Source organism: Agelaius phoeniceus, chromosome 1 (assembly GCF_051311805.1).
Source record: "Agelaius phoeniceus isolate bAgePho1 chromosome 1, bAgePho1.hap1, whole genome shotgun sequence".
In the NCBI taxonomy this organism is placed as follows: Eukaryota; Metazoa; Chordata; class Aves; order Passeriformes; family Icteridae; genus Agelaius; species Agelaius phoeniceus.
In genome coordinates, this window is record NC_135265.1 from 79,014,333 (window position 1) to 79,032,721 (window position 18,389).

The window sequence follows — 18,389 nt, forward strand, 5'->3', positions numbered from 1 at the left end:
CCACCTAAGAACACTTGTGGCTGTTGGAGAGTGACTCTTTATAGGAAAGTAAACAGCCCCAGACATAATACTTCTTCTCTAAGTGTAAGAACCTTCTTTGCCTAGTTCTCAAGGGGTGAAAGTGCAGATTTAATCAGTCTTTACACTTTTATATTTTTTAAATTATTTAACTTTTATTACTGTTGCACCATTTATACAATTACATATAATTTCAATGCATCCATTGTACATTTTGTTTTTTCATTTGTTTTCCAATGAGTGTGTGTTGGTGTCTGTGACACAGAATGGAAGAGAAACTGGAACTGCAATGAACGCAGACTTTTTCATTTCCACTGACCAATAAACAGAACTACAGGTGCACCCAACCACGGACATGCATTAACTCGTCATGAGAAATCTAGGTAGGCTAAGTAGGATGAGAATGCTTTTTACTCCCAAAAAATATTTGGAGAGGAAGAATTGGAGGATTGGCATTGAGAAATATGTGGACAGCTAAGTGGGTTTTGTCTGAAAGTTGGCATTCATCCACTGCATAAAAAAAATATCAAAATAAGAAAGGCTGTAAATAAAAAAAAAAAACACAGAAAATACTGCTTTCATAAAGATCTGATTGCCTTGGCACAAACCTAGTGGGCAGAATCAAACGCATCACTCCCAAACCCCATTACAGAACAAAAAGAAGATTTTGATACACTGGTGGAGTGCATTTACAGCAGTTCAGATACAAAAGATGTGCTGTACTTTCAGACATCCATTTATTTATTTATTTATTTTAATCCAGGACTTGTGTCAAGTTGGCAGAAAGTATATTAGATATTTCCCCACAAAAATACTATTTGGATTCTCCCCCCTCCCTCCCTCCCAACTTGATGGGACATCCTTTTCACTTTTTCTCTTTTGTTTTTTTTTTTCTCCTTCTTTTCTGGGCAATACATATTTGCTATTTCAGATCTGAAACGAGTTAGTATAGCTGAAAAAATAAAAAAAAGACACAGGTTGTTTTAAGTGGTTGTTTCAACAGGCTGTCCAATTTAATCTTGCACTGCTATGGTTTGATCCGAATTAGTGGCTGGAACTTCAGAAGGTTTCGCTTCCTCTGGAGGGGCTGCAGGGTCCGAGGCCTTAGCAGTGGAACTAGGTGCTGCTGTTGCCGCGGGCTCCTTGGAAGAGGGCGCAGCCTCGTTGCTGCTAGGTTTTGAGTCTGAAGCTGGGGCCACTTCACTTTTAGTTTCTTGGGCTGCAGGCGTTGCGGGAGCCTCAGTCTTTTTGGCTTCCCCTTCCTCTTTGCTCTTGTCATCTGCTTTACTGGGAGCTGTGGCTTCTGAAGGCTGGGAAGCTTTTGCATCGGTGCTAGGCTCAGAGGGTTTGGGCGCTTCGCTACTGGCAGCAGGAGCAGAGGCAGCAGTCGGCTCCTCTTGCTTGGGTGCCTGCTCGGTGTTCTTCTGTGGCTCTACTTTCGCATCCACAACGGCCTCTGACTTCTCAGGTTCTGTTTTCTGGGTTTCTTCCTGGGTCACTGCTTTCTCCTTCTCCCCTTCTTTTTCTTCCGTCTTATTGGCAGTGACCTGAGTATCCTTTTCTCCCTTCTCCTCCTTGTTGTTCTCCTTCACTTCTGTGGTCTCTGTGGTTTTCTGGGCATCCTCAGCCTCCTTTGGAGTCTCCTCTTCCTCAGTTGCTGCTCCTTCAGCCTTCTTGTCTTTGTCTTTAGCTTTTTCATCATTGACACTGTATCCCTTCTTCTTCTTGCTCAGTTTGCCTCCCATGTTGGAGCTCTGTAACAGAAAAGAGAAAGGGATTGATTACACAAAGCCCAGTATTCACCACTGAGAGAATCAACAGAGTGCAAAGGAAAAATTGATTCTGGTTCCTGAAAAGAAGACCACATAAGGTTGGGTAAGATGTTGCCAGCTGAATGTACTGATGCTGCAGAGCACCACTGCCACTGAGCTTACATCCTGCTCAGCCCGGCAGAATTTCAGTCAGCAAATGCCCTTCTGCCACACCCCCTACAAACAGTCCTGCAAACACCTCTAACCCTGGTTACAGTTCAGCGGGGAGGAAGGGGTCAGAATAACAAGAAGTAGCAGGACAATGGAGGACTAACATACAACCACAATCCTCTGTGGCCTGAGAAAGAGTGGAAGTAGAAAAAATACATATTTATATTCAGGCTGGGAATGAACTAAATTTAGCTGTTATTCATGGCATCCACCCCTGGTTAACACAAAGTCCACCATCACTTTAGCAAAGGCTCTGAACCACCTTTTCATTCAAGTTGGAGAAATCAAAGGAAGCCTAGAGTCAGTGAGAAGGCTAATGCAGGAGACTGCATCTACTCCCTACACCTCACAGCCTGTCCCTCATGGCCAGTTTCCCTTGGATATTGGCCTTTGTAGAGAGCTGATGGTACCAGGGGCCGGGAGCATGTGCTTGCCTCACCCAAAGGGATGTGGGCACCCACATCCAGCTGCCCCAGAAGCAGGAACAGCTCCTACGCACAGAGTCCCACCCAGCCCTGCAGCTTCCACAGGGATTGCCTGCCCAAAGCCCTGCATTCCCAAACTCAGCAGGATGGGAGACACAGAGCCTGCAGCACAGCAAGATCACTCCATAAGACAAAAGAAACAAATACAGGGACTTCTGACCACAAGTTTATACATGGCACATGACATGATGCAATAAAAAATGGGAGAAGAGAGGGGCATATTTGTAGCCTCTGCTCCCAGTTTTCAAGCGTGACAAGCAATAACTGCTCAGTTATTTAAAAGAAGTTGACCATGTGTATAGCCATAACAGTATTTATATAGATGTTATGTGGGAGTCTTAACTAAGAATACACAAAATCTTTCACTGTACTTCAAAGCAAACTTTGTCTATGAAAACAGAAGGAGACACAGATATTATTATTATTAGGTCATCATTGAAAACAAAAACCTCTATGAATAGAGAAAAAATTACACTTTTAGTATTAAAGGAAATAATTCATGATTAATGGAAGTTAAAGAAAAATATTTCTGTGTTTTCTACTATTTGAAAATAGGAGACGGTGACTATTTTCAAAGAACTGTCAAACAAACGTTTAATGTAAGAACTTCTCCAAGGGAGATGAATCATTCTAATTTTCCATTTTGCACAGGTAGATATAATTATCAGCTGTATTTTTTTCACACACTTGCTAAAACTGTGAATACGAATCATTAAAAATCCATATGATTGCTCATAGCAGGCTGAATATAAAGAAATATTACGTACAACTAAGAAGTAGCTGCCTCTCAGTAGATTATCTGCTACCACAGATGCAAGCCCCAGGCAGAGCCCAAGACCCAAATATCCACACATCTTGGGCAAAACTGAGATATTATGGTCAGCAGAGATCTTTCTGACTTCAGCTTTCAAAAAGGGTAACAATTTGCAAATACTGTTGAAAGGTTATCACACAGCCCTGCAAAATGGTAATGTTATGTTACTGAAACACTGCTTTATTGCCTGAAATTTTATGGGAACAGCAATAAAAGGATTAACTTTCACAGATGAGCAATCTAATCTCTACCTTCGTGACAGAGTTATCGGCTTTTTAGGTATTTAGGGCAGGCTGTGGACATTAGTTCATTATCTGACAAACATATAGCCTTCTGGATTACTCCATAAATATTGCCCTGATTATTGTTTATGTGCAGTTACAGCCAAATACTTTGGTAGGGCTTCTGCAAGTCAGTCAGATTGGAGATTTATATTGAAACCAAGCATGTATCCCAATTTGTAATCCCTAATTAAGCCTTTATTTATTTTTCAGCAAAGCCCAGGTACAGTGAGCCTAATTTTATTTGTTGTGTCTTCTGTATTTTTCAAGATTTTGCTATTTCATGGATTGTAGTAACACACCACAGTTTATATTTCTTTCCACAACAATCTTTTGACATCGGATATAGTTGGATACAGAATGTCTATGGCAAAGAACCTTTAAAAGTAGAGAAGCATGCATACAAGAAATGTGCTCCCAAACTTAGAAAAGAAACATGCACTGTCATTGCTTGGAGGTACACTGTGAAATCTCTGTGTCTCAATTGGCATCAGAGCCAGCTATCCCAAGGTATTTGAGCAGGAGATGGGGAAGAGGCTCAGAGACTACCATTATGGTGTATTAGCAAATATTTACACTTACAAATGGACTGTCATCTTCCAGCAGAGTTTCAACTACTTTAACAGAATAAATTCACTCTTTGGGATGCTGAATCTCATATCTCCCTGTTAAAAAGCTGCCTAGATCATTGTGATAGCAGCTGTGCCAGGCTATGATGCAAAAGCAGAGCAATCATTGGGGTCATCACCCAGGTAGCAATGCTACAAAGTCCCTTTTTCCCCAGATCTGATTTACAAACATTCCTCCTGTCCCCAGACTTCTGATAACACATCTGGGCTTCCCTGTAACCTTTTTTTAGAAACAGCCCCACATGCTCCACATCTTCAAACAGATTCTGGTCTTGTCCCTGCCCCAGCCTGAAGCACAGCTCTGAACCATCCAGTGCAGACTCTAAAGGTTTGGCAGACACAACCTAAGCCTTAAAAAGTATTTTAAAATTACAACCATCTGTACCTGCAGGAAGACCAGCATGTGAACCACAACACCTAAACATCTCCGTGACTGTGCTGGATATTGCTGCGGGGATAATCCCACCTGGTACTAAATGAAAGTGGATGTCAGTGAAATTTTCCCAAGTGAAGCAAAGTGCAAAATTCATTGAGATGCGAATTCATACAGTGTTAAATCCACTCTGTGTTATTACCTACATGCCAACACTTAAAAAGAGTTCAGACATCTTTCCCACCCCCCACCAAGGGACTAAATTATGGAAAAAAATAAAGGGGATGCACGCGCCCTCTGTCCCAGTGAGACTGGGGCCCTGGCGTCACTGCTCAGTCTCTTCCTTTACCCCTGCCCCTCCCTAATCCCCTAATCACTACATTCACCGTGTGAATGAGGGACCCAGGACCAAAGTTTGCCTACAGCTATTGACCACTATCCAGAGTGGTCAATAGTTATAGGAAAACTTTCAGTTAGAGGCTGAACCCCAGTAGGTCTTCAGTTATTTGCACTTCCACTGACAGGTACAGGTTTTGAGCTAGCTTGAGCAGCTGCCAGATGAACATAATGCTCTCTGCAGCAAGCATGTCCCAAATGAAGATCCTTGAGAATTTTGGTGCTGAGCACCATTGCTATAAAATGGCACAGCATTTGATGGCTGTGTCTTCTTACTGATGGAAAGAAAAGGGTCTAGAGAGAGAGAGCCCAGAAGCTGATTTTATATAAGAAGTTGCAATTTAGCAGTAATTTTCAGGGAACTCTGGTGAACAACTCTGCAGAGCAGCACTTCAGAATAGTGAGGGAAAATATAACACCTGGAAGCTACAACAGACTTTGTCTGCTTCCCAGGCTGGTCAATATACTTTGTATTGCTCTTCTTATGGGAAGAGAAACCAATCCAGAGATCACTGTGTCTGACTGTAGAAGAGCTACTTCTCGCAACAGGAGCAAGGATTTCTTCAGTTTCTAGAAGGTGGTTTACATTTTGCACATCCTGAAGTTTCCATTCTCCTGCAGGAAGCAGGAACAGAACCAGAGAACTTGCATAGTTGTATTTCTTATTGTATAGTAGAAATAATCTCTGGGGTGGATTATTTAGATTAAAACATTTCGGGTGTACAGGTCGCCTGGAGAATGTTAAGCACTTTGAAATTTCCATATTTGTAATAATTAGGACTCAAAGATTCAATGTCCATAAGACTACAATGCAAGAGGAGGAAGAACTCATGGAACATTTCAAATTCTCCATCTGAAGACTCATAGACATGAGTTCCTGGAACATGGGCAGCACACATTTGTACAGTTTGTAAAAAGAACTATTATTTGGAAGTTTTATAGTTCAAATTTTTCTTCTATATTGAAAAGGTCTCTAGAGTCAGACTCTTACTATCTCTTTAGTCAGTAAAGGTTTGTCTGCCCAATTAATTTTATGTGCTTATAAACTCCTAAACATTTCTTTCAGCAGAGGCTCTCACACACCATTAAAGAGTCTGACTATTACAAGACCAGGTTTGCTGTCGCCATCCCTCACAGCACTGCGAGCAGGGCAACAGGAAAGGCCAAACTCACAGAGTGCACCTGATGTTACCTCAGTCTGATTGCCAAAGCTAAACTTCCAAAGCTCCTGTCTGACTACGTGCAAAGCGTCGGGAGTTCAGCCCATTGCCAGAAAAACCAGTTCAGGAAGACAATAGGTGCCTTCTGAAATTCCACTGCCTCCAGCGCAGGGCAGGCACGTGCGGTGGCTCAGGCCAAAGTAGCCCCTGCACAAGCCTGTTCCCAGGCATGAGTTATCCCACACTGCCTGCAGACAAAAATGCACATCCCTCGCAAGGCAGAGTTTCAACACTCCAAATCAAATGAAATACCGATCCCAGAAACTGCCCCAGTCCCCAGGTGCTGAAAAGAAATGGAAAGATCTTGAAGAAACCATTACATCTCTGTAGCCCATTGATTCACCCTACACCTTCATTAAAAAAAAAAAAGGGCAAAAAGTTTCAATTAAGGAATACATATGGGAACTGAAAGAAACAAGGGGCATGCAAATGCTGTTTTTAAAAGATTTTCTGAAATTTTTATGAAAGAAAAAACAACCAAAACTTACTGCTTCTCAAAATACACAATAGAATTTCATGCTCCCCATTACACTTACACACACTCAAGGTATGTGTGTATCCTTGCCAGGTCAATCAGTTTGCCAGGTTAATGTTAGAAAATGTCTGTTAGCAAAACCTAAGACAGAATTAGACTTGCTATCTTTGCCTTTTAGCAACAAAGCCATGTTTTTCTGTTCTTTCTCCATTATCTTCAATCATCTTTTGTTTCATCTGTTTTTACTTGGAATTAAGAGAACAGAAATTCTAGGTGTCGTTCAGGTTCAAGCCTCTTCAAACCTCAGAATCAGTGACTTTTCTTTTCTTTTCTTTTCTTTTCTTTTCTTTTCTTTTCTTTTCTTTTCTTTTCTTTTCTTTTCTTTTCTTTTCTTTTCTTTTCTTTTCTTTTCTTTTCTTTTCTTTTCTTTTCCTTTCCTTTCCTTTTCCCTACCCTACCCTATCGTCTTGTTCTGTGTTATTTATGCTTCAGAGCAGTGATGGGAACCAGCTCTTCCACAGCCAGGCAGGCTGGTGTGAGGGAGGCAGAAGGAAACACACCCTTGCCCATCTCTCCCTTCTGAGGAGATGCTGGGCTGGCACAAAGCTGTGCCAGGAGAGGCAGAGCACATGGTGGAAATCTGCACCTGTGGGGCTGTGAGCATCACCTGCACACCTGCACGAACCCCAGAGCACACAAAAGAGGTGCACACAAAAAAATATGACCTGGTTGTTCTTTAGCACCACACAATTTTGTGTGGTTTGTGCTGTGAGACACAACAACAAACTGGGAACATCTCAGCTTATCACTTGTGCTGTTTTCTTCATGGACCACAGATAATTTTTAATCCCTCCCTCAACACGTGCACAGTCCTGTAACTACTGCATCTCCTTTTCTTCTTCCAAAGCCTTGTGAATCTCAAGACTTAGAAAAAAGGTATAGAGTAAAAGAACAGTGAATGCTTAAAACACAGAAATTATGCTCACCTGATATCCTAACTGTAATCTTAAAAGAAGCAAATTCCAATTTTGGGACCTATCTGTTTTCTTTTAAAATTCAGACAATGAAGGAATCCTAGGAAGTAATACTACCAGGTTTAAATGCTCAATTCTCAGCCACATTTCAGTTTTAGTTTTCTCTGGTGAGCAGCAGAATAGATTTAATGCAATTTTTTTTTAAAAAAAAAGGAACTACAATTTTTTATATTGCTTTAAATTTCTCAGGGACATGTACACCACACCAAAATGGGAAGCATGATTTTTAATATGAGCCATTTGTTATTAATATATCTAAATTACTATTGTTGATATTAGAGTTCAATCATGAGAGTTATAATAATTTAAGCACACAGCAGGCTGATATAAAATTATCTCTGTCTATTTAAGAACTTGTACATGAAAAACTGCTTCATTTGAGAAGCATAACTGCTACTAATACAGCAAGTTATCAGAAAAGTTAGCAGTCACATGACAATTTTTTTGAGAGCAAATGAAAAAATTGTACCTGAGATACTGCTAAGATTTATGTGATTGTGGTCAGAGGTGTGTATTAATTAATCAATTAGGAAAAAAATTTTCCAAGAACAGATGAAGGGTGATGATAAGCAGTTTCATAAGAGGTAAAGGTATTGCCAGAATTATCAATTCATAGAGCATCAGCCTGAAACCACAAGCATTTCACACGTGTAATCCATGATTGCACTCTGTGTGTAAAACAGGTAGCTAGCTAGGCAGAATTCCTGAATAAAAGTAAAATTTGTCCATTATTTGATCAAAGAGTGATGAAGATTTTATGGATTACTTTGAAAGGCACTGTTGGAGACTCTGGACTTGTATCCTCCTGACTTGGAGGGCCCTACAGATGGAGAGCCTGGGTACACAGCAGTGACTGAAGACCCACAGCTCAGCCTGACTGTGGTCAGACAGCAGCACTCCCTTTGCTGTAGGAGGGTCTGTGGGAACAAGTGTGTGGCAGCACTGCCTTATGCAGTCTGTGTCACTCCATGAGAGGCACTTGAGTGAAGTACTGACCTGTGTGCTGCAGTCACTCTGTGGGAGCAGGTTCCCAAATATAATACACCTCATTTCCACAATGCACAAGTAGCCTCTCCAGCTACAGAGCCATCTTGCAGAACACATAAGCTGAAAACACAGGACATTTTTGCCTTCCTGAGTCAATGAGCAGCATGGAAGAAATGCTCTGCTGTGCACAAATTCCTTCCCCACCCCAGGCAAAGCTGGGCTTTGCAGGCAGAGATAAAGTCTTTTGTTAGACCACCTAACAGGGAGAGAGATAACAGCACCCCTGTTCTCCTTAGAGAATTGTCCACAACTGACACATTTTTGTGTTAGTTTTCTTCATTATTTTCTCATTGCTGCTTTCAAAGCAGAATTGCGGTGTTTTGCCACGTGTGGGCTTTTTTCACTGATCCAACACAGTACTACTTTGCCCAGCAGTGCAGATACAACTTCCAGCATGTTCAGTTTCTTCCCTGGCAGCAAATCCAAGGTTGTTTTGCATTGTGTATAACAAAAACAAATCATATTAAAAACTGAGCAAAAAAGAAGCAGCATAAAATATATTATTTTTGCAGCGCAGTGGATGTATTGCTCAGCTTCACATTCAGTTCATCTGATGCTCTGATTGCTTAAGTTAAAAATGCTGCCATCAATGTCTATTTATTTGCCTCATCTTCTCCATTCTGCCCACCAGTCTTCTCACAGATTCAAGACCCATTCAAAGCATTTCTCCTATATTCAGATCAACTGCATATGTTCTCTTTGTTGAATAATAAAAGCAGCTTGCAGACATGCTCGTGCAGGCACACACATGCAGCCAAAAGTCAGCCTGCCCCAGAGTGAGATCTTAATCACACCATTGTTAGCACATGGTTGGAAGAGGAAACTCTGCTGTAAACACCTGCTTTGCAAAGATTGAAATTAACCTTACAAGAACACCTCTTGTAGAAACAGCTTGCAGGATTCAAATAATCTGAAAGACTAAGCCAAGACATATAAACATACACTATCTCCTTCTTTCTAAATTGCCACATCATTTTGGGGTTTGTGCATGTCTCCTCAACAGCCAGTTTAATAAATATTTTGTACTAGCCAGTTTTCTAACCTGTATCCTAGAATCAAGTTTCTAAGAGGGTAATAATGCAAATTTCAGAGGTGGTTATTACCCACAACTTTGAAGCTGTTTAGGTCCCATGACATGCAAGACTGAGGGAGAGGTGAGATTCCACACATATTATTCCAATTATGGCCAGCCACTTTTTACCTCCCTCAAATACCTAAGACACCACCACCATGTATAATCACAAAAACACACAGGGTGATAAAAGCCTAGATAATGGGATGATTTCCTTTTAAATCGTGTTTTGCTTGAATTCTGTCCCTCCAGTGCAATCCCTACCACGGATCTCAACACCACAAATATGCTTGGCTTGTAGACCCAGGAACAGTTCCTCCTTTGGGTACCTCCAAAGACTACATTAAAAATGTAACAGTCAAATGCTAGCAAGCAATGAAAACATGATCCTCCTCCACACTATAGTCCTACTGAGGAGCAGTGGTGGGAAGACCTCATTCCTGGAGGGATTTCACACTGGAAAAGGGAAGCAAGCTTAACACCTACAGCTTATATTTTTCTAGCCTCTTCCTGAACAAAGAACAAACAGTCTGGGGAACATGAAGAGAGTTGAAACTCATGCTTTCTATACTAAAAAAAGAAATTATCATATGATCCTAATTTACATGTTTTCTTCAATAGCAAAAGTTCTTGGTTACTGTTTGTATAAATAGTAAATTTACCTGTCATTTCTTAAAATAGTCATGGAGAGCCACATTGACATTCTGAATAAGACATTTGGATATTTAACTAGGGAACTCTCCCTAGAGAAAGTTATTTATGGGGATCTATAATTACATTTTATTTGTCTAACATTCCACACTCAAAAAAACCTCTATTACTTTAATGCCCATTTAAATGGTCAAACCAGTTTTAATCAAACTTGAAAGAGTCCTTAGAATATTAATTACAGTATGCTATAAGAAATAGCTTTGAAATCTAGTATCTACGAGTTTTGCTTTGAAAATGGATTCTCCAAGTTATTGCTAAATTCTTCCTCATTTTTCTTTTCCATCTCATGGTGCTGCTTGATGAAAAAAGCAATGGCTGTAAAAAACCATTCTTAAACCTGGCTGTAAGAAAGCATCCTATACCTGGGAACAGAACTTTTAACAGATGTAGGATAGGTCATGGCAATCCTTAGACTATGTCATTTCCTTCTTCTGTTTGCATGACACCCTCACCACAAGGAATGGAACCCCATTTACAATTGTAAGCCAAATACAGTTCTCAGTTTTGTTTTTCATCTTTAAATCTGAGGCACATGGAGTGCAACACACCATTTCTGACTGCACCATACAACTCCACAATTGCACCACTGAAAGGAGGAAAACAGGGAGCCAAGACCAGCCGCCACTGAAATAATGCAGCATCTGTTGCCGCTGTGCATATCGTGGTGCTCATGAGAGCATTGCAAGCTCTTCCTTCCAAAATACACAGTATTTAGTTCACCCAGTAAAACAAAACAAAAAAATAGCTATTTAAATGAAATATTTATTGTTGACTCCTTTATTCCATGACATAACTCTTTAAGTATTTTAAGATTTAGCATCTAGTTAACATATTCTCTGTCTGTTTCTATCTGTTTTAGCTCTATAGTAAGCTGCAGGAATAGCTTTTCTCTCTTTTTCCTCAAAAGGAAATGATTGCACATCCACTTGATGCTCCTGGATGTATCACATTTTTGGGTTTAGACATCAGAAGAGGTTGGCTGATTTTAAATGAACACTGAGAGCTCTTTTCTCCCAAAGAGCATGCATCTACTTCAGTCACTGATGATGTGCCCACCTTCCAGATAACCTCAGTCCTGAACACAGCAACAGCATTCCCCAAAAATTAAAACATATGCAAGAATCACAGGATAAAACCAATTTCACCCTTCAATTAATACACAATTGCTAATGACAGTTAAATTAGTAATTGAAACATTATTCCAAAAATACCGGTACGTCTAACATGGCATTAGAAAGCTGAGCATGCTTACGTCTCTAGGATAGTGTTACACATCTTGCTTCTGCTGGAATTTAACCTCCTGCAAGCAACCAGCACAAAGGCTTCTCACCACCTCAGCAGCACTTACAGGGTATTTTACACCAACTCCCTGAAGAGCTGCTGCATTTCTTCTTGGAATAAAAACTTCTGACTTTCAGTCCTGTGTACGAAGTTTCATTTTAAACAAAAAATGTTGTACTGAAGTCAATATATTCAAGTCAAGTCATTTCTTGTGTAACATCAAAACTACCTATAATTAAAACTGTGAGACTTTGGGCTGAATTACAAGTATTTCTCATGTTGCTAAGAAAAATTCTTCCTCGTGATCACATTATCAGTGTCAGCAGCTTATCAGCTCTCAGCTCCTCACAGCTCTGTTGTAATAACATCTTCTAGTAAAGACGTGCTCAAAAGAAATCAGGAAGATGGAATGCTCAACACTGTGGAAAACTTTCTATATTTTTGCTCCTAAGCAGTCATTTGTGCCATATACATTTTCTACCAGACTGCAGCTTTGTCTATTATATTAAGTTTTTCACTTCAGTCTCTTTCACTTCCTGGTTCTCACACTAGCACAATATGCAGGTTTTTTTTTTTAAACCAGCATACATTAAGACAAAAGAAAATCTCATATTCCAGACTTTCTTTTTGATCTTATTTAGAATGCATGTTTAATACTGCATTTTGACTTTTTTCTTCCCCCACCCCCCTCCTTTTTTAAACAAAATATTACATTCAAGCTGATTTGCCAGTTTCACTTTAGTCACTGGGGGAAGTTTATCAAAATGGCATGGAACAGGTACTCAAAAACTACTGAAAGAAAAGAGTATTAACCAGCTAATTTTTACTTGTATCTCATCTCTCTCCATCTTTTCCACCACTACTCATTTGCACTCCTTTAATGACTGTTAAAAATACCAAGACATCTTAGGCAATCTTTAATTAAGACTTGCAGTACTCTCCAAAACCTGAGAAATGAGAGCCCTATTTCCTGACACAGATGGAGAACCATAGGTATGCATCCATGGGCACTGTCAGCCTTTTACCCTCCTTCAGTGCCACATGATGCTAATAAGGTACAGCATATTCTGTGTGCCAGAGGGTTGAGAGGAAACAACCACTGCTTGCTTTTAGATTTCAGTGGTGCAAGACAACAGTGGGAACTGCAGAACAAAACCAACATCTATTAGAGAGTTTTATCTCCTTATCCAACAAGATAAAGGTCAGCTTTAAAAAAATTCACTTTAAAAACATAAAGTGTTTCTAATCATCCCAAATTAGAGCCATGGCAGGCAGTAAGCTGTACCATGTCGTGTTTTAAGCTATTAGACGTCAGCTTGGATTCAAGACTCCCAGGCTTGGACTGATTGCCTAAATTTCTTTCTGAAATCTTCACTGACAGTACTTTCTCTTTTCTTTTTGCTTGTTTTGGTTTGGGTTATGTTGGGATGTCTGATCAGCTCTGCTAGAGGGAAGGTTATGTAAGACCAGAGGCAAACAAGTCCATTTGGCAAGATATGAAGTGAGCAGCTAGTACAATCCATGAATTGCACTGAGACATTTATGTTCAAACCAGGAAAGGCAGTTTCCAATTTAATAATTACTCAGCCAGAACCATTCCAAGCTAGCAACTACCCAAAAAGAAGAACATCATTGCAGCAGCAATGAAAACTAGAAATCAGAAAAGCTGATCAGATGCATATCTCCTGTCAATAAAACAGCCTAGTTTACATTTCCATTTAAGTATCAGTAGAAAAACTGTCCATAAGAGCTATCAAATTTAAACTCACTAAATGAAAGCAAAAAATAACTTTGCAGGTAGAGCTGTGGAGTTGGATGCCCTTTTCCACCTCCTCACCTGAGCATTAACTTCATTTTATGTCAATTAATTTAGTTATACCTAATATGGGCACAATTACATTTTAGCAGTTCAGAATCCATACCAATTGTCTTTGATGATATAGCTCTTAGATGCACCTCCATCAAGGCTGTATGTAGGCCACTTCGTAGTTTTGGTCACCTCATACCATATACCAGAAAAAAACTTGTTTTCCAATGCCCATATGCTATTTATAGAGAATTCTTACAGTCATTCCTTCAGTTTAAGAAGATTTCAGCCCATGGCTATGTGAAAAATTATTTATTCTAACCAAAGAAGTTAAGCAGACATCAATATAAAGTATAACCCAGCTATTTCAGGATTTAAATTAGAGAAATCTATCAAAGCAATGGAGACTTCAGAAATATGGAAAATTGGTTTTCATGTTTCAAGACAGAGCCATAAATAAAAAGCAAAATACCACTAAAAAGGTTCTGCTAGCTGTTTCAGCACTAATATATTTTAATAGTAGTCCATGTTTCAAACCAGCACTACAGCTCCATTTCTCTGTCCCCCATACTAGCAGATACATGGAACCCATGTGTGCCCAGGAAGCTCGTGGTGTAGGAGTAAGAGGATATAAATTCATTTTAATTCCATTAACAGAACACAGCTGCTACAGCTCCCAGCAGTAACTGGCTTTTCCAGAGGCTTTTTATAATCAGTTCTGGCTGGTGAGGTAGCAGTGGTCAGACTGGCCAACACTTAAATTTGGGGATTTTTGCCTTTATGCTCTAGCAGCTCAGCTGGTGGGACAGGGCCCCTGCATTCCCCTGTGAGATGTCATCAAGAAATGTGAACTGAGTTAATGCCTCTGCTCTGCTGTCTCAGCTCTGGCTCCCAGAGTTTGGCAATTCATTTTCTTGGGTACTGGGGAGAGGGAGCTGCACTTCATAAACTTCAAGATGTTGGCTGTCAGAAGCCAGGAGGCATATAGCTCTGCAGAAATCATGTTCACAGCTCTGCTCGCCGCAGTTTTCTGGGTAATCCCCCCCCATATGCACAAGCTGAGCACTAAATTCACACATCCCAAACAAGGGGGCTGGCTCGAAATATGATTCAAGTGCATTAAAATCTCTTATCCATATTTGGAAATATTACTTTCAAAGCTCTCACGCTATCCCAAAAAATGCCAAGTGAGCCAGTTTTAAGAAATACGTCACAAGAAACACCTAACTATTTTAAGAATATTTACAACCCCAAATATATTCATTTCAGTCTCTTACCTACCTCTATCTCTTGCCTTCGGTTTTTCTTTTATTTTTAATCACAGATATCTGGTAAGCAGTACCACAGGTAAAGTTATTCTATGATTTACAGATAAACAAAAAAAAATCCCTTTTTTACAGAAATGCTCAATTTCCCTATCCACTTTCAGCTCAGCAATTCTTCACTGTAAGTGGACAAATTTTCTATTTAAGTATTTACTAGCTTTTGCAACGTGGTGATTAAAAAGAAGTTTCCTTTTCAAATTCAACTCCGTGTGAATATATGAGTTTAAACGTTTAGATTCTTTTATGTTGCTTCCCAATGACTTCAAACTCTGCTTGTCACCAACTTCTCCTCACAGAATCTGACAAGAGCCACTTCATTCCAAAACAAAAATCAGATACAGAAGGATTTATTCTCCTTACTCAGGACAACTTAGATAAATAATGCAAAACTACAACCACCCCATCACATTTTCCCTAAAATCACAACATGCTCATTTACAGCAGGAGGCATCTGATTCTCAGAAGGTGAAATAGCCATCATAGAACATGAGACAATATTCTTTGGTTTAAGCCTATGGGACCTGTCATAGTACAAAAGTGTACCATGGTAAAAATGACAGATGAGATCTTCCCTTTCAAAGCAGACATGTACCACTGCACTAAAACTGTAACATATCACAAAGTCATAAGATTACCTCTCCCTCTTTCTATTTTCAGGGATCCACAGCAACCTGGGGTCGGAGGAGGCAAGAACCCAAAACCTATTCAATTTTTCCCAGTTGCTTTTGCATGGAAGGCCATCGAATTTGCAGCCCAACTTCCCCATTTGCAAAGTGGGATAATATCCATTTCCATCCTCAGAAAAGCCTGCTGCCAATAGGTGCTGTAAGGGCTCAGAGATATTTCTCCTTGTTTTAAAAAGCAAGCCCATCCCATATGACTCCTTCACCCCAATTCTCTGTTAGAGAAGGCTGTTTTTCTGAAAATTGGCACTGTACTGAATTGCTCTCTTTGAAGCTTCCCACTGTATACCACATATGAGAACAGCATAACAAGCAAGTCACTCACGGTGATTTTACAGTACCATGTCAATTCTGCAGTTGTAAAGCATCTCTGACCAATTTCAGGTATTGTTGAAAAATCCTTCTGGAACCAAGCTCCTTCACATTCATGCCTCTAGGCTGAGAACATCTGTACGTGGGCATTTTGATTTATAGTTCCAAATATGCACATTTCGCTCAGTTACGGCTGACTTGCTGAGAAGGATTTTTTCTCAAGCTAAGAAAGCTCAGGTGTATCCAGCTGGATGAAGATGTAGCTACTGCTTGGCTGCCATCTTAGTGCTTTATTGAAGACAGATGTAAGAAAACAAAGCCATTTTTTCTTAAACAGAAAATTTTGAATCTTTGAAAAACAACCATAAGCCCTTTTTAATCTGCTTTTATTATGTTTCTGGGGATTGGACACATTCTGGTCACTGCTATATTTATTTTATATTTTATCAAGTAGGTCCATATCTCTGTTAAAATGACATCCCTTTTCTGAGTGATTATTCAAATTTGAACAGATACAAGAGGAAGTTCAAAATTGGTTCACTAACTTTCCAAGACCTTTTTTAAGATTACACAAGTTTGAAAATTCTGAGTTATATTTGTCACATTCTGCAGAAGCTTCCTCTCCTACCCACAGATCTGAGCTGTAGCAATTACGTTATTATAGTCATAGAAAGTAATGAAAATCGGAAGTGTCTTCCTTTAATGTGTGAATAAGCATCAAATAGACACAGCAACACAACACTGCTGGAGATGATTATCTGAAAGAAATGGCAGAAATTAGGGATTTGAAGGGTGGCAAATTTAGGTACATTCCCCTCACAGTACTCAAACTAGTTTATATTCTGGAATTTCAGAAATCTTGGTAAATAAATCAAGATCAGCGGTACAAATTTGACCTGGTCAGTATCAAGGGAATGAAGAACAGCCCCAGAGCTTTCAGTTCTTAGCACCTGCACCAAGGGACAAAGAGATACAAAGGACTGCAGGCTGGGCTCAGAGCCACAGTCTGAATTTGTGAACCGCTATCTTTGTACATTTTGATTTGGTTTTTTCCATTATGAGTAGATTATGTGGCACCGAGGGACAGGGTTTAGTACTGAACTTTGCAGTGCTGGGTTAAGGGTTGGACTCAATGATCTTAGAGGTCTTTTCCAGCCTAAATGTTTCTATGTTTCTACAGGCTATGTCAGAACATTTACATTACACAACCACAAGTCTTTTGAAAACACACTTTCCATGTAAAAAGTTTAAAAGTTACAAAGGAAGAAAGAAAAATTTAGAAGGCTTTTTTTTTCCTTTAAAACTAAAAGAAAACTACTTTCATTATAATATTTTTCAGAGACCAGTCAGGAAAATATTCATGTGTGCCAACAAACATTAGAGATTCTAGCCTGAGAAAGAAGAGAGCTTAAAGTAAATAAATAATATGGGATCCTAAGCAAATGACACTCAGCTTCAAATTTGCTCCGTTTCTATGAACTCTTGTATATGTAAGTTGACAGCTCATAATTTTATCATAAACTCAAAGCATCTGGATTTTTTTTAAGGCATCAGCTCTAGTACTGATTACAAAAATAATCTAGATTTCACTTCTAATCTTGGAGTAAGCAAGAAAAGTCTTGAAAAACTCCTAAACCATAAGGCAATTTTTGTCTCATGATTTCTTACAACATCATTCATTTTAAATGTTTATGCCTGGGAATACTGCATGCTTGCAAGAAAGGAATGTGAAACATTAATTTTAAAAATGGATGTTAATTTCTTTCAATCATTCATACTTGTTACACTGGTATTCAGATAAGTTCAAGAAACATAAGAGTCCTTTAAATTTAGTTTTAAATTTGTATGAGTGTTCTTAGCATGCTTTGTTCTGGCAAGTTTACTGTACATACTCAGAAGCCAAGATATGCAGCACCATTTGAAATAAATCTAATAACCAGAATTACAGGGCTATAGAGAAGACAGAAGAATTGTAAATGGAAAGTAGAGAACTGAGTCCATAGTAACTAGTATGCCAGGACTACAGAGATGGGAGTCTGTCAAAGTCAGCACAGGTAGAGAAAGAAGATATCTCAGGCATTTTTCCATTTCAAACCTACACATAAAATACAAAATTGCCCTAAAAATATTAAATTAATCTTATAAAATAGAGAACAATTTTGTCATCTACAAGCTAGATGTAGTGAATTGCTGTAAGACAATCTATGCCATTAACTCTCCAGCTACTGAGCATTCTGATATAAATTTCTTTGCTCATTTGCACATTACTGATATTTTTATTTTTGGTGCTCTTGAGTGATTTTCTAGCTGGAACACTATAACAATCACTGGATTTTATTTATTTTATTTATAGAATTCAATTAATCCACAAATGAAAACATGGGAATTTTGCCTGGCTTCCTATTAGGCCATTTCAATTGTTTTTCCTGGATATTTTTGAACAT

The 18,389-nt window shown here is 39.3% G+C and overlaps 1 protein-coding gene across 2 annotated transcripts in view; it reads right to left on the reverse strand.

Moving 5' to 3' along the window:
* Positions 1–733: 733 nt before the first annotated feature.
* Positions 734–18,389, reverse strand: part of BASP1 (brain abundant membrane attached signal protein 1) — a 50,377-nt gene continuing 32,721 nt past the window's right edge. For both annotated transcript variants that reach the window (XM_054644388.2, XM_054644398.2), the window contains exon 2: positions 734–1,772. In XM_054644388.2, the coding sequence (XP_054500363.1) occupies positions 1,032–1,763 (732 nt within the window). In that variant the 5' untranslated portion in view covers positions 1,764–1,772 and the 3' untranslated portion in view covers positions 734–1,031. The remainder of the gene's footprint in view (positions 1,773–18,389) is intronic.